This window comes from Dermochelys coriacea, chromosome 1, assembly GCF_009764565.3.
Source record: "Dermochelys coriacea isolate rDerCor1 chromosome 1, rDerCor1.pri.v4, whole genome shotgun sequence".
Classification (NCBI taxonomy): Eukaryota; Metazoa; Chordata; order Testudines; family Dermochelyidae; genus Dermochelys; species Dermochelys coriacea.
The window spans coordinates 166,037,962-166,054,391 of record NC_050068.2 but is presented as its reverse complement, the minus strand read 5'-3'; the positions used below and the strand labels follow the sequence as shown (position 1 = coordinate 166,054,391).

Below are 16,430 nucleotides of genomic sequence, written 5' to 3'. Positions count from 1 at the left end.
AAAAGATGGGAGTTGCCAGGAGAACCTAGGCATTGATCGCCCTGGGCGCAGGATTGAGGCTGGACTGCCCAGAAGTACATGCCCCGTTAGCCCTCAACCCGGCCTCCACATTGGCCGTTTATACTCCGTCTGTCATGCCCCCAGGGCCTCCCTGCACCCTTCAGGCGGGAAAGCGGGCCCAGAGCGCCGGGCGGCTGCACCTTGATTAAGAATGGGGAGGGCGACAGCGCTCCTTCTCCCCATTGGTAGGTTCGGGTGGCGGATTCTGCCGCCTGGATTGGCTGAGCCTCTCCCGAGGCGGGCAGAGCCGCGCAGGCGAGCGTTGTGATTGGCTAGGCGGCGTGGCGCGGCCGCTATAAGCGGCGCGGCGGGGGTGCGGGAGGGGGACTCAGGCGCTGGCTGGGGTCGCCGCGGTGCCGCTCCTCCTCCTCCTGGGCCACTGGCAGCGCGGTTGGTTGCGGCGCGCGACTGAGCCGCGGGATCATGGCGACGGTGAAGGCCGTGTGCGTGCTGAAGGGGGAGGACCCCGTGAAGGGCCCCGCGAAGGACCCCGTGAAGGGCGTCATCTACTTCGAGCAGCAGGTCGGGCACGCGGCGGGGGAGGGCGGGCTTGTGCCCTCCCGGGGGGGGGAGGCTGCGGGAGGCCGCCGAGGTGAGCCCTGGACAGGGCGCGGGGGTGGCGGGGTCGGCTCGGGCGGGCGGGAAGTGCTGAGTCACCGCGGGCGGAGCGAGCCGCGCTGCCGCTGAGCGGCGGGTTTAATCGCCCGGGAAAGAGGCAGCCGGGCGGGGATACGCGGGGGGGGGGGCCGCTGCAGCCGCTGCCGCTGCCCCGGCGGGAACGGGGGCGCTGGCCCGCAACCGGCCGTTGCCCGCCCTCGTGGAACCGGAAATGCTCGGGAGAGGCGAGTGCGCGGGCTGCGGAGGTAGGTGCGCGGTCACTCGACAGGCGTTGGCTCCCCAGGCTGGCGGGGCGGCGGCGTGGAAGGGTTGCTCCACAGTACGAGCAGCTGCTGCTCCTCCCTCCCCCCATGACGTCCAAAATTTGACTCTTGAGAACGGTCTCTGAGCCGCTCTGCTGCCTGGGGAGTAGATTCATAGAGACTGAGGTCAGAAGGGACCATTCTGATCATCTAGTCCGACCTCCTGCACAGCGCAGGCCACAGAATCTCACCCACCCACTCCTATGAAAAACCTCACCCATGTCTGAGCTATTGAAGTCCTTAAATCATGGTTTAAAGACTTCAAGGAGCAGAGAAGCCTCCCTCAAGTCACCCATGCCCCATGCCACAGAGGAAGGTGAAAAACCTCCAGGGCCTCTCCAATCTGCCCTGGAGGAAAATTCCTTCCCGACCCCAAATATGACGATCAGCTAAACCCTGAGCATATGGGCAAGATTGACCAGCCAGATACTACAGAAAATTCTTTCCTGGGTAACTCAGATCCCATCCCTCTAATATCCCATCTCAGGGGATTAGGCCTATTTACCCTGAATATTTAAAGATCAATTACTTACCAAAATCACACTATCCCATTATACCATCTCCTCCATAAACTTATCGAGTGGAATCTTAAAGCCAGATAGATCTTTTGCCCCCACTGCTTCCCTTGGAAGGCTATTCCAAAACTTAGGGAGGGAAGCTCTTGGAGTCGGTTGCTGAGCAGTTACCTCCACCGCGACACTTGTTACTGCTCGAAATGGCTTTCGAGAGCCAGTCTCCCGCCGCTTGGGATCAGCGGGGACAGAGCTGAAGGGCTTCTCTGCACTAGGGAATTGAACCACTTGTGACTGAACTGGCAAAAGCGCAAGTGCTTCAGTGTGACTGTGTTGGCTCTGCTAACTAGCTTCAAGTTCTGCCCGTGTTCTCAGTCGCGCTGGCACAAATCTAGGTTGCTGTCACCTTTGTGCATTCTGGAGGACTTGGCAAAGCCACCAGTGCATAGGGGACAACACTGGTAGGACTGACTGAATCATTTCCATCTGTCTACCTCTGTATTTGCAACAAAGCGGTTGAACTTAAGCCTCAAGTGCCTAAATCTGCTGAAAGGCTGTTTTCTTAACTAGTTATTACACCAGTTGTAGACCATTTAGCATATGTATATGCTGCCCACCTTAGTGTGGCTGCGCTGTGATGCAGGCAATGCAGACATGCTTTATTGCTGCGGGAGAGCTCTCCCAGGAATAATGATAAAAAAAAAATAACCCACCCTGAATGAGGGGTGATAGCTTTATCACCGGGAGCGTGGCTCCTGGCAATAAAGCACTGTCTATACTGGTGCTTTTCAGAACTAAAAACTTGTTGCTGGGCGGGTGTTTTTTTCACACCCCAAATGACTAAAGTTTTAGCACTGAAAGTGGCAGTATAGACACAGCCTTAGTCACTCTGGATGTGAAGTGTCTTTTGGGCTGAACTATGTAATAGTATGGAAAACTGGGAACAACTTTGCTTCAAGTGTGCTCTGCAGTTGGGCACTGACACCCCCTCTACTGTGTCTGTGCTGGCATGATGTAGCTGGCACTGCTGTAAATGAGGGGCAGGGCAGCCATGACACCTTGCCAAGCCAATGTTGCTCTGAGATCATCATGCCCACCACTCTGCACAACCAGTACTTGGCAAGACTTTTGTGTGCTAGTGCTCCTTTCTTGAAGAGGACATGTATCCATAAGTGTTACTCAAATAGTAATGTGCATAACAATGGTTCCTGGTAAACCGAGCCACTGAAAACAGTGCATGGGAAACGTAGTTTTATAACTGACATATTAAACTAAAGAGATAAGGCGGGTGGGGTAATATCTTTGGCCCAACTGCTCTTGGTAAGAGACAAGCTTTTGGGCCACACAGCTCTTCTGCAGGTTTTGGAAGGATGACAGCAAAATGCAAGGTGGAACAGATTGATTAACATAAATAGTGAGCACATATTGTAAGGCAGTGCTACTCAAAGTGGTGGTCCGTGTGCTGGTCCATGAGCCGTCTGCTGCTGGTCTGCACACACGTTGGGGGGTGGAGGGAAGGAAGAAAATTGCCGTCTCCACATCAGATAGCTTAAGAAGCATTGTTGTAAGGGACCATTCAAGGTAGGAATGGCCTGCAATGCCTGCACAGTCATAGAAAAAAGCACGTGGGGGGGAGGTGCTTACCGTGTCTCTGAGTCCATGATTCTTAGCATTTATCAAAAAAAATGAGCCTGGGAGTTTAAAATCATTACTTTGCAAGTGTTGTGCAGGTTTAAAGCAGTTAAGCAGTATTCAGTACCATAGAAAACCTTTCTTGGACAGCATACTGCTTAAACTCTTGTCTTCAATCATAATTATCAAAAGTAGCCCCTGCATGGAAACTCTGCAGATAGAAATTACTAAACTGCCTACCTAAGAGGGCTGAAAACAGAGATGATCCAGAGGTTACAATATCCTTTACATAAATTTCCAGAATAAACTGAGGCTACTTAAGATTACTTCCAGGCTAAACATAAAGGAAAATCACTATATTTTTAATGCAAGCTGCAGAGTTTAAAAATACCTTATTTTCATGCTTTAAGGTGAAGCGTATACATGCCCTTGAAAAGGCACATAGCTCTTGACAAGGGTCTTAAAATATTGATGCCAACAAGATAACTTTCTTGAACAGTGATTGTGCTGTGGGATTATAATATAGAAACCAATTCTCCTACTTTACGTAAGAGGTCAGGTCAAAAGACTGCTTTATGTCTTCATTTGAGGCTTGAATCAACAAGTCTTAGCTATTGCTGGACAGACTGACTATATTTCATGAAGTCAGTTGTCATAACTACTGCATCAGTTGTTCACAACTACAAAGTGCTGTACAAACTATGGGACTGCAAGGTGTAATCTGTCCATAGGTTAGAAAGCCTCTGTTGCAGCTTTATCTGCTGCCTTAAAACTCTAGAAGTCCTCAACTAGTTGTTGCTGTTGTAGACTAACAGAGAAATAACTCTCTTTTTCCATTTGAAGGGTAATGGACCAGTAATGCTCTCGGGAAGTATTACAGGTTTGACTGAAGGAAAACATGGCTTCCATGTCCATGAATTTGGAGATAACACAAATGGTAGGGTTCTTGTCTGGGCTCTCTTGCTATAGCTAAACTGCATTCTGACACCTTTAAGTTTATTGTCCTTAATACCATGTCTTGTGGTCCTATAAAATTACTATAATGATACTCCTACTGGAATCAAACTCTTGTATAAATTCAGTTTGTGTACTGAAATAAAAGGAAAGCAATATAAAATGAAGGTCTGTCCACTAGTTGCTAATAGTGGTATCTCACTTCTAGAAACTGATGGTATATAACCACTGCATCTGAGCTACCAATATTCAGATTTAAAGCTACTGTGTTAGAAAACAATAGGGCAAGGGAATGGAATGGAAGGTTAGTTAGCTCAAATTTGGATAATGTTTAACTGGTCTGCACCCACTACTGGGTGGATAAAGAAAAGGAGTACTTGTGGCACCTTAGAGTCTAACAAATTTATTAGAGCATAGGCTTTCATGAGCTACAGCTCACTTCATCAGATGCATTTGGTGGGGAAAAAACAGAGGCAATGCATCCGATGAAGTGAGCTATAGCTCACGAAAGCTTATGCTCTAATAAATGTTAGTCTCTAAGGTGCCACAAGTACTCCTTTTCTTTTTGCGAATACAGACTAACACGGCTGCTACTCTGAAATACTGGGTGGATAGACTTTCAAAGTATCATTTTCAGCTGAAGCTAAGATTGCCCCGTGTAGCTATGGAAGGTTAAATCTCCAGTGAGTCAATCTGAGGAAGCTTGTCCTGACCATACTCTTGACATACCACAGATAAAGAGCTCTGGAAGTTCTCAAAGAAGCATCTCTTGTGAATAAACTCTAGTGGGTGTTTAGGGCAATAGTCATTCAACCATCTTTGGGTGGAAAGTGTCAATCATTCTTGCAGGAAATAGCTACTGAGTTGTATTAAACTTGTATAAGGCATCTTGCTGGGGAAATGGATAAATTTATGGATCAGAAAGAATACTCAGTTATGTAGTAACTTTGTACTGAAGACTAACTCTTTTACAGGATGTACCAGTGCAGGTGCTCACTTCAATCCTAATGGCAAAAACCATGGTGGACCACAGGATAACGAGAGGTGAGCCTCAGTATTTAACTTTTTGCATTCTATGGATCTCTACTAGAGAAGCTGGTCTTAACACCGGTTGTGCCACACCAACTGTCCCCCTGAAACTGGTGTAAAGTTCACCCTCAGCCACTGGCCTTCCTCAGTCTTCAGCCACTGCAGTCCAGTTGTAGATAAGAAACTGCAATATCTGGCTATTATGGGAGCTGGGAAATGCCCCCTGCTCCTAGTAAACAGGAGGGAGAAACTGTTTGAGGTGTGGAGCAGACTACAGTCTTAAGCTATACATGCAATGGAACCCCACAGTAGGAGTGGGGAACCATGAATGGGAGTTTCTGGGGAGAGGGGTACTGGGAGGACACTGGTGAAGGGGACATAGTGGGGACTAAGGGAGTTCACTTACAGGAATGCAAGTCTTTGACAGCTATCTGGATTGAGCACAAAATATGTGGATGCTTCACACTGGTACAAATCTGCTGAGTGCTATATCCTATGTCAGTCAATTTAGTATTCCTGTGTAGCCACAAGGTGCACTTAAACTATCTATCAATCTCTAGCTTAGAAAAGGCCATAAGTGAACTCCTTTTCCCATTCTGAAAACACACTTCAATATGTGAAGTGGGAATTGCCATTAACTTTTATGGGCCATAACTAAAGGATCAGTGCAGTGGCTTGATAGCTCTGCATAGGTAAGGCTACCAGGTTGAGCCAGGTTTTGTTCCTTGGAAATCATCTGGTACTTGTGAGCACCACCCTCTAATCTGAACCAGCACTGTGGAGTTGAGAACAGAATTGCATCTAGGTCTCTTTATAATGGTGGCAAGTGGAGTGAAGCCAAAATAGTGAAGGAGTTAGGCTAGTGTCAACATTCACAAAAGGGACAAGACTACAGCATTGTGGGAGGTGTTATAAACATCTAATTTAATAAATAATTGCATATAATGGGACCTAATTTGTGGACTTGTGCAGTTAATCATATTCATCAAATATTTCACTTAGGATTTATAGTAAATGTTGTCACTCATTCCAAATGTTCAAATATATCTTCTAGCAAAGTCAGCCACACCATAAGCATGGCTATAATTGTCAGACTAGCCAAGCTATTTCATTCATTTGACTCCACTTCTGCATTAGAGCAGAGCGTTTACCAACCCTTTAACATTTAAGCCATAGTTCTAGCAGAAGTGGGTGTGATTAACTTCATTTAAGTGTTGGTTGTAAGGGCCTGCATAAACTTTTATTGCTTATGTAGGCAGTTTTATAAGCATCTTTGGAAAAAGGTTACAAAATAGGAGTCTGAAGAACTAGACTTCTGAGCCTTGCTTCAGTAGGAAGTTAACAGTGGATTTTTATTTTTTTAAGGACCATTCAAAAACCTTCTAGATGTGGGGGGGGGAGGAACTAGCATACAGTTTTCCTTTAAAATTGCTATGCCTCTAAACTAAAACTCTAGAGGATTCAGCAAAAAGCATTGGAGGTGGAGGGATGGGAGAGAAACAATTGACTTAAGCATTCTCTCTTTAAAAGCTTCTGATATTGGCGGCTGTCAGAATACCAGACTAGACTAATCACTAGTCAGTAGTGATAATTCATCTGTCTCCTAATTATATCTCAATGTGGACTTCTAGATTTTCAAATTCCTGGATAACTAGAGCAAGCACAAAGTCTTGGTGTCTTGCCTATAGTTTATTTTGCAATTCATAAAATACAGATGTCAGAAAAGAAATAGTACAGGCAATGTTGCTAGTACAAGCAATATACAGCCAAACACTAACAATCTCAAACTGATTTGGACATTGTGTGTAATGAGTAATGTACATAAATTTACCAAGGGTTTTCCATTTTTCTTTGGAAATCCTAATTCTTCTAGAAAATTCTGGATTTTAAAGAACAACCTGTCCTGTCTGCCCCGCCCCTGCCTTGATGGATGCATGTCCCAGTTGAGAATCAGATGATGATGGGAAACACATGCTGGGGTGAATGTTCCACAGTAGGGCAGAACCCTGGAAAATGCCAAATAAGGTCACTTCTCCTAAGAATAGAATAGCGCAAATGGTCATGAATTTTTATACTCCAGATCATTGAGGTACCTACGAATTTTTTTTTCTTCTCAGCTGGCAGCTTGCTTTGTTTCAAATAGCTGTTCACAGCAAATATTGTGGTACTGCATCAAAAGCTTTAAAAGTGTGGCTACTTATGCCCTTGTCAGTAAGCCAGTTTCAAGTTCTGCCTACTTGAGATTAGCAACATTTGAGTACGTAGTAAATGTTACAGTATGGTAAGTGGGCAGATCAACTTTACCAGCTGGTGAGTTTTGATGCATTTTGAAAAGAATTTGTAGGCTGGACTACCATCTGTCCTAGTTCAAAACTCTAGCTATGCTTTTTGGTCTCCAGAGCTCTGCCTGGGATTGAAGTTAAACATGTTGGCAGATTTTCCCTTATCCTTCAATATCTGATTCTTTTAAATAGTGTGAGGACTTAAGTTGGGGAAAAGATGGGGTTAGGTGGCATGCTTTACTCACTACAGTTCAAAATCTGTTACAAAAGTTGAGTTGTCATTTGCATTAATCAGGAATCTAACACCATGTGGGTCACTACATGGAGAAACTGGCAAATGATTCATGACTTCTATTTCTGTACATTCTAGGCATGTTGGAGATCTTGGCAATGTGATTGCTAATAAAGAAGGTGTGGCAGAAGTGTCTCTTAAAGATTCTTTAATTTCTCTTACGGGATTGCAGTCCATTATTGGACGCACCATGGTGGTAAGTACCAGCTGACTAGTATCTATTCAAGTCTTGTTAGAGTGAAATCTGGTACAGTACACCTGTATTACAGAATCTGCCATTCTTTGCCTGAAATCTGAACCAAATAAACAATCTGTTTGTAAATAGACCCTGTAGTATTAACTGAAATATTAATTGAAATAGCTTGTCTAAAGACAAACTAAATGTCAACACTAGCATTTCTGGGTTCCTTAAACTAATTAATTCTTAAATTCAAACCACTTTCTGGAGTTTCAGAATCTGTCTTCTCTATAGATTACTACTGCAACCATTATGCTTTTGCCAGCAAGAATCTGTGGTGCCCTAAAAACAGGGACAGTGTCATGACTTCAGACTGCAGGTTATTGTATTTTTGTTTAATGAAGTTACCTGAAGCTTTGCAGAATGAGTGTGAACACACCTAATAAGCAGCTGTAGCAGTGTGTAAAAGTCATGCTGAAGGATGACTTTTCAGCCTCAAACTTTTAAGATGACCTGCATTATTGACTTTAAAACATGTGCAGTTCTCTTGCATGAACTATAGCTCCAAAACTTGAAGTATCATTTTAAATGAGTCATGGCCAACTTGATGTATGAGTTGCACAATGAAGGCTTTTATGTGTGAGGGGAGAAGATTCCAATCTCAACATGGAAGGTTAAAATCTACTTGCACATCAAAGGACTGGAAAACCTTGATCCACCTTAAAGGAAGAGTTGGGGAAAGGCTGAACATGTTGGAGATCTGGAGCTACATATGTGGAGTTCTGATGTCACCTAAAGCATTTGTCACACAGATGACTCCAACTACTTGATTTCTGCAAGTGTTGTCTTTCTGGCAGGCTAGATTCTGAAGCTCAGTCACTCCCTTCACTTAATTTTTGCTGCTTTCCAACTCTCTCTCCTGCCAAGTCTCATTCAGTGGGTGAGATACTAAGGACAGTTGGCTAGAGGAAACTGGATCTGGTGTCTTTGCATTGCTTCCTCTAATATTTAGGTGTGGCTTTCAGGTATAGTTTGACTACAGGTAATCTGATTCAGTGAAGGATTTGACAAGAGGCACTCTAGCAACAAGGGTCTATATAGTGATTAATAGTAAAACTGCTAACCTGTGTTAGCAGCAACTTAATGCCATAACACTGACTCTGGATCTCTATTGTAGACTACTATACTTTAATGCAGTGCTCTTGTTCAGGAGGTATACTATGCTAAGTAACTGGTGATGCAGTAGCATCATTGGATTGTGAATGCACTGTAAAATCACCACTGCTGTATTGGCCTGCATCAGTGTCTGACCAAGCAGAGAAATGACTTGTGCCATCCATTAGGTTTACAGCACAGGTATTAGCTATGAATGCTTTAACCTACTACTGGCTATTGAAATCTTCCTGTTGGCTTGGGTCCCTGTTGCAGGGATGAATTTGAATCTTAAATAGCTTAACGCTCCCATTTTGGGTAATGGTGCCAAGATTTTAAGGCTAATTCTAAATTTGGATTTTAACTTGATGGGCACTTTAGCTTGTAAACAAGAACAGAACTGGAGGTTACTCTTATGGCCAATCTAAACTTAAGGAAATACTATGCTCAGTTACGCAGCATGAGTGTCAAGTTAGGTGCACTTTAATATTCAGCACAGAATTATTTGAACCTTGCTCACTCTAATCAAACTCTTATCTGGAAGTGCTTAACTTCTAAGACACTGTTTCCAGCAACATGAGTGAAGTAGATCTTTCCTCAGTATATTAAACTAAATGGCAAAAGCTTAACTTGTTTTGGTGATATGAACTAGAAGTCAGAGGGAGTACTGCCACTTTAGCTGCATGGCTAAAAGTTGAAATGTTAATTCTTAATCCATGTTAAATGGCAAGATATTAACCCCCCCCCCTTTTTCCCCCCTTTAGGTCCATGAGAAAGAAGATGACTTGGGTAAAGGAGGAAATGATGAGAGTTTAAAAACTGGCAATGCTGGTAGTCGTCTGGCTTGTGGTGTTGTTGGAATAGCAAAGATCTAAATATTGACTACTTAAAAGCACTTAAGTACAAATGATAAGTAGGCTATATAGCAGTGTACATTGTTCTGGCAAAAGCTTTCTTTAATCTTACTGCTATTTTCAGTATGTATTGGCTAAAACAGCATAAGTTACTTAATTTTGTATGTGTACTGCAATTAAAATGTTGATGGAAATGTGTAGTTTTTTGTTAATCTGTTCTAAAGTCATCTCTGTATGATTTTAAAAACACTCCTAATGATGGATAGGGTCAATAGCAACTTGCATGTATACAGTGGCTTCTAGTTCCTAAAACCTTAACAAGTGCAGCAGTTAAGGCCTATGGGAACTTGTTGTAATACTAACAGTAAAACCTTCTATAATGAAGGGACCTAGTTATACACCAGGGTAACAGTTGCACTGGAAGTCATTCTTTCAACCCCTAGCACCATTGTTCATGTAAACAGGGTTCCCTATGTGGCTTCACTTCTCTATTCCATTCTAGAAGACCTGAATGCTAAATCTCAATGAAATATCTGAAAACAAAACTGTCTTACTACTCAGCAATTTTTTTTTTTTTAAAAATTGCTGCCACCTCTGTGGAAAGGCAGTATTATTGAACCAAATGCTGGGTGCACCTTTCTGATTATTCACTTGTAGCAATACTAAAGTGATTAAAATTGCCATACAACATGTTCAATTCTGACAGCTCAAGGGTAAAATTTAACCCTGCCTCTGATGTAAGTGACCACACAGTTGCTCAAAGCTTGAAGGAATTGGCTTAAGTATCAAACCTGGAAAGAATAACTTCAGTATAAATTTTTTTTCTCCCACAAGCTGTAGCTATGCAGCATTTTGGAGGGGGAGGTACATAAAGTAAAACAAATGTACTATCATAGCACAGAGAGGGGCTTTGTTGCTACTTCAGTTACAGAGGTGGTGGTGAGAACAAGGCCAATCATCTGCTGGACTTGCTTATCATTGTGTAATATGTAGCACTAGTCTTATGGATAAAGATCCAAAAGATATCATACCTCTTGAACTAATTTAGTTGATTAGCTGAAATGGCTTGGGAAGATAGTTCACCTATTACCAACCCAGCTGGCTTGGCCCCAGTCATGTTAGTAAAATGGCAATGCAGCACTTAAGCATATGGATGGTGCCCATACCACCTGAAATTCATGCAAGGTTTTTCTTAACCAGGTAGTGTGATTTACTTTAGTATATTATAGCAACTAGGTATTTTAAGGGCCCAGTAATTCCTGGTATATACTAATTTTTAGATACAAATCTATTTGTCTTAAAGAACTTAAATAGATCTTAACATTCCTTTATTTTGAATACATGAGCTGTGGAAGTAGGGGGTGGCACTTATAGCTACTAGATTCCCATGTAATCAACTACAAATGGAATGGTTCTTTGAATAACAAAACTGTAGAAAACACATGCTGTCATTCATTAGAAGTGGCAAACAATCATGTACAAACTATCATTGTTACTCTACACAGTGCCTTGTCTATGACAGCAGTACTGACAAGTGGATGTTTCAGGGTTTTACCTTTACTCAACCACTGGAGGCTGAACCTTTGAACTAAAGTGTGTACCAGCAATACCACTATCTTCTTCCCTCATAGCCCTTTCCTTTAAAAGGAACTTACTGGACAACATGCACCCACATTTGATTTTTACTTCAGGAGGGAAGAAGGTATTTTGTCTACATTGTAAAATAACTGAAGTTGGCTTACTAAAAAGGCCAACTGCATTAGGCACTGTAGTGTTGCAGATGTAGATTGATCCATGGTAGCAGGGAAACTTGCACAGCACCATCCACTAGTTCATCTCACCTACTTTTTATAGAGTAAACTGCCTTAGGCACAACTGGGCCAGATACTTTCAAAACAAAATTCTATTAAGTACCAGATGGTATGACAGTTTTATGCTATAATTAAATATTCAGCTGAAGTGACCAAACAGAAGTGTATATGGAAATGGAGTACTATCAAAATACTCCTTTCCAGTTGCTTGAGTTCATGAAAAGAAAGTTCAGCACCTTCTCAGCAATGTCTGGTTGCACTGATTTAAGTGTAACAGAGGCATACTGGGGGGGAGGAGGATTCAAAGGTTAGCTGAAAACTGGAAGCAGTTAAATATTAATTAAAGTAGGCTAACCCCAACCATGCACTATTTCACAATGTTACTGGCACACATTAAGCCATATTTACCTTTAGTGTATAAAAAAGGTTACATACAGGGCATCATTTAAAAAAATGGCATTGCAAACCATTTAAGTTGACTGAAAATCTGATTTCTAAATGGAAATGCTGGAAGTGTAGAGTGACTCATGTAACCTATAGTACATAAATGCTTGTTTCCATGTCTTTTGATAAAATGTACCCACTCACTCAAAGACCTCCCTCCCTTATAGAATTATGACAGTTGTTGCTAAGACAGTTTTAAACTTGGACAAATACCTGTTATATTTAAAAAAGGTTTGGTCCAGTGGCCCACCATGGAACAAACATTAAGGATACACAAATTTTAACACATGGAATTTGAGTTCACTGCAAATATGTAAACAGTTTTTTTCTCTTTATTCTGCTATTGCAAGAACAAAAATATATGTCCTCTTTTCCCCCCGCATATCCTCCCCCTACTGTTACCTCCCTCCCAAAAAATCCCAGCTATGAAAAAGTATTGATGTAAGAAAGCAGCTGCCCTTCACTTAAGAAGAAAAATCAACTTTAAAATGCAGAGCACTTCTACCCCCAGGGGAAAAACATTTGAACATGGACAAGAGTCGTACATTTTTTTTCCACTACATTTTATACTATAAACAGGCTTCAGATGAACCTCTGTGTAACATAAGCCTCATTTTTTTGTGCACAGGGTAATCAAGGAGAAAGAGCTTCCAGATGCAGAGTTCTTTGGGATTTGGTTCAGATTACTGTTGGCAGCCTCTAAACTGCAGCAGAAGGGCTATTAGAATTAGTACTTGCCCTTTTGTGGTTTATTTTACAAAAAATAATTTGTCAGATGGAGAAAGAACAGTTAAACTTACACAAATACAGGAACGGGTATTCTTCCATTCATTTGATAGTTACACCACCACATGGGCAAAAAGTTTAAGCCTACCTCTTGCTAGAGTACAGGAGATAGGCAATTTTAATATAAACAAACAATAGTAATTGGCTAGACTTGTGTGAAGGAACAGACAGCATTTTATAAAATCCTTGAATATTCCCACCACCACTTCCCATCCCCACTTAAAAAAAATAGGTTAGCATTTTAAATTGGTGATTTGGTGTCTCATTTCTCTCCCACCCCCCTTTCCAAAAAGCATTAATGAATTACAAGTACAAAAGATGCTGAACTGGTGCTTCCCCAGCCCACCACACACAATCTTAATATAACATTACAAGCAGAGCAGACTTTCTGAAGTGGTCTGCTTTGTCAGTAAGTATTTTTAAAGGTTAATTAGGGCAACATTTATTATAGAACCAATTGGAGAAAAAATAAAACCTTGATTGCATTGCAAACACTTAAACAATTACCTCTTCAAATAACATTTTAAAACCACTAACCTTTACCTAGTATGGTCAAGTAGATCATTAAAATGCAGCAATCTAAAAATCAAAATAACTATTACAAATAAAAATTTGTTTTTGTGAAGCTACACAAACAGATGTATTTCTTTTTAACAATTATAAACAAAACAGTCTAATTTAGACTCCAGTACAGCATTAACAGTTCAAACTTTAAGATGTTGAACAATCCTTTTCCACTTCAGTGCAGTGTAGGAAGAATAGCACACGTTAAAGTTTGTTACGAAAATAGAGTTTATTAAAAACACATCCCTATTGTTTTGAGGAGCTTTCACCATTACCTTTTCTTAAATTAAAAAAAAAAATAGAAAGCACTTCTACTTCTGATTTGTAAACTTTTTAAAGTCAAAACTTTAAAAAAGTTACAGCAAAAATGGGTAATATTCATATCTTCAGTATTTTGTGTTATGTTGACGCTATTTTAAATAGAAGGGAAGCAATCAAATTGCTTACAATTCCCCACAAACTACTGAGGGGCTGTGGTATAGCAGAAGCAAATATAATACAGCAGTACTGTACAACTCTAAAGCTCTACACTCCATTAAATGTCACTGTCACCTTTTTGACAAATTCCAGTCTCTAGCGAGGAGCCTCTACAACTGAGCCGGTATCCTTTTCGGCTTTCTCAACAGATGAGGTAGCCTCAGATGTTAACTCTTCATCAGGTTTTATACCTGTAGGTTCAGACTCCCCTTTATTAAGTTCTGAAACAATGTCTGCATTTTCCACTTTGCCACTATGAGATTCATGGTTTTTGTCACCATCTGCCCTGTCTGTCAGCTCAGGTTTTTCCTTTCCTCGATTTTCTTCCTTGTCTCTACGAGACTCCCTATCTCTAGAATCTCTCTCTCTGTCTCGGTGTCCACTGGACCGTCTATTTCTCTCCTCCAAGTCTCTATGTCTATCACGTTCAGGGCTTCTTCTTCCCCATTCTCTCCTTTCGCGATTACCAAGTCGCTCATGATCTCTATCATCGTTGCGATTACCATAACGCTCACGCTCATTTTCTACCCGGTTTCCAAAAGACCTCCTTCCAAACCTTTCCTGGTCTCTATTAGGAGTGAATGTCTGCCTATCATTCCTAAACTGCCTTCCATCTCTATTATCTTCAGGCCCACTTGGTCCTCCAACTCCTGGTATCCCACCAGGCCTGACAAAGTGGCCAGGTGGTGGAAAAGGGTTTTTCATTCCATGTGGTGGAGGCATTCCAAAGCTCCCTGGTCCTGGAGGTGGACCTCTGTGCAACATATGGGGAGGCATGTGCCGAGGTGGCATCAAGGGAAACCGTTGTAGATGAGGTGGTGGCATTCCTGGAGGTCGCTGGAGTGGTATTAAACCAGGCCGTGCACCAAGGAGGCCAGTAGATGGTGCCTGCAGCCCGATCACAGGAGCAGGTGGTGTAACCCCTGGAGTTCCTGCAAACCAAAAAAAAGTTAATCGGTTATAAAAAGACCATAACCTCAGAATCTCTTATGAAAGTTACCCCCATAAAGCTTTTGAAAAACCATAGGGTTAGGAAGTCTGGACAAATCAGAACTGCTTGCATAGTATTTGAATTTTATTTACTCTTTGTAGTTTGTCTCAAATACACATCTGCCATATACTGAACACTGTAAAAGAAAACACCATTTTTTAAACAGAGGTTGTGTAGATACATTTGCATTAAAAATAGTTAATTCTAAATTGTATTTTTGTTTTTCATACGGTAATCTACCTTCAAAGTCTGGCAGCTGCTATTGACCAGGAGAGAGACTGAAGTGGGCTGTTTATCCCTGCACTGCTCTGGCCACACTTCCAACTTCCTAGCAATTTATATTCTACATATTTCACAACTGCTTCAGCACCTTCCCCACTAGCCAGCCTGCAAAGTGTAGTTAAATTAGCAGGAGAAAAGTTAACTTATTACCCAACTGAAAATACTTAGGATTAGAATTTAGGCAGGAGGGAGTGTCTCTGAATGAATGGGGGAGGGGCAGCAGGTACAGAATAAATTCCTGAGATGGGGGTGTGGCCAGAACTGGTGGGCCTGGGCAGGAGATGAGATTAGACACAACTTACTTTACTTTGTTCTTTAAGGTGGCAACTGCCAGGTGTTAGCCAAATTTTAACTTTTAAATTACTTTATAGCAGTCTCAGTCAACTGTTTTTCATTCTTAAATATGGGCTCTATTTGAATGCTGTGATCAAGTACAAGGAAAAAGTACGAAACTTGAGAACACCACACTCTGGCAGGCTCAGTCCTGAGCTCAGTCCTCAGTCAAAACGCACCGTATCTGGGAGTCCAAAACTCAAAGAGCAGACTTCAAGAACAGTAACAGCCAAGTATTTAAAACATGTACTATGGGAGTTTATCTTGCACAGTTCCATTTGTTTACAGTTAACAACATGGCTGGCCCGTTATTTAGCTTTTATAATGGATCTAGAAACCCAGCTCTATGACTCATTTCAGTCACTTCTGTTTTCTGCTCATTGAGAAGCTTGTCTGAAAATACTTCTTTCCAGCTAGAAACTAATACAAAAAAGGAGTAGACATTTTACAAGAATGTTTTTACTTCAAGGGAAAGGAACCTCTAGGACTCAACTTTAACCAGAATATTGGCAGGATTTCATTCAGCATAACACATGTAAATTGATCTTAGCTGGTCTCATTAACTATTTTGTTTTTAAACTTTTATCATGAAGATAATAGGTTTTATTCATAAAACAGTCACAGGAAAGTTAGATTAAGTGAACATAAAGCTAACACCACAACTTATAGATGGTTTGAGACTTCTCTTCCAGGGGAAGGAAATAACCAGAAACCTTACCCAAAAGCCATGTATTACATTTTTAGATCACCACTACAGGCAGCCTTAATTTTAAAACCACTGTTGTGAGCAGAGGGGGGAAAAGACACATCAAGTGACCTCTTCTCCGTTTCACACCCCTCAACTCCATTTCAGCTACATTATCTACTCAATTCAGTG

General features: G+C 41.9%; 2 protein-coding genes across 3 annotated transcripts in view; one reads left to right on the top strand and one right to left on the bottom strand.

The window, feature by feature from the left end:
- Positions 1–340: 340 nt before the first annotated feature.
- Positions 341–10,059, top strand: SOD1 (superoxide dismutase 1). The gene is made up of 5 exons (XM_038387761.1): positions 341–582; positions 3,968–4,061; positions 5,053–5,122; positions 7,760–7,877; positions 9,776–10,059. The coding sequence occupies exons 1-5, from the start codon at positions 484–486 to the stop codon at positions 9,884–9,886; spliced, it is 492 nt and encodes a 163-aa protein (XP_038243689.1). The 5' UTR covers positions 341–483; the 3' UTR covers positions 9,887–10,059.
- A 2,686-nt stretch (positions 10,060–12,745) lies between these two features.
- Positions 12,746–16,430, bottom strand: part of SCAF4 (SR-related CTD associated factor 4) — a 79,775-nt gene continuing 76,090 nt past the window's right edge. For both annotated transcript variants that reach the window (XM_038387760.2, XM_038387759.2), the window contains exon 20: positions 12,746–14,879. In XM_038387760.2, the coding sequence (XP_038243688.1) occupies positions 14,044–14,879 (836 nt within the window). In that variant the 3' untranslated portion in view covers positions 12,746–14,043. The remainder of the gene's footprint in view (positions 14,880–16,430) is intronic.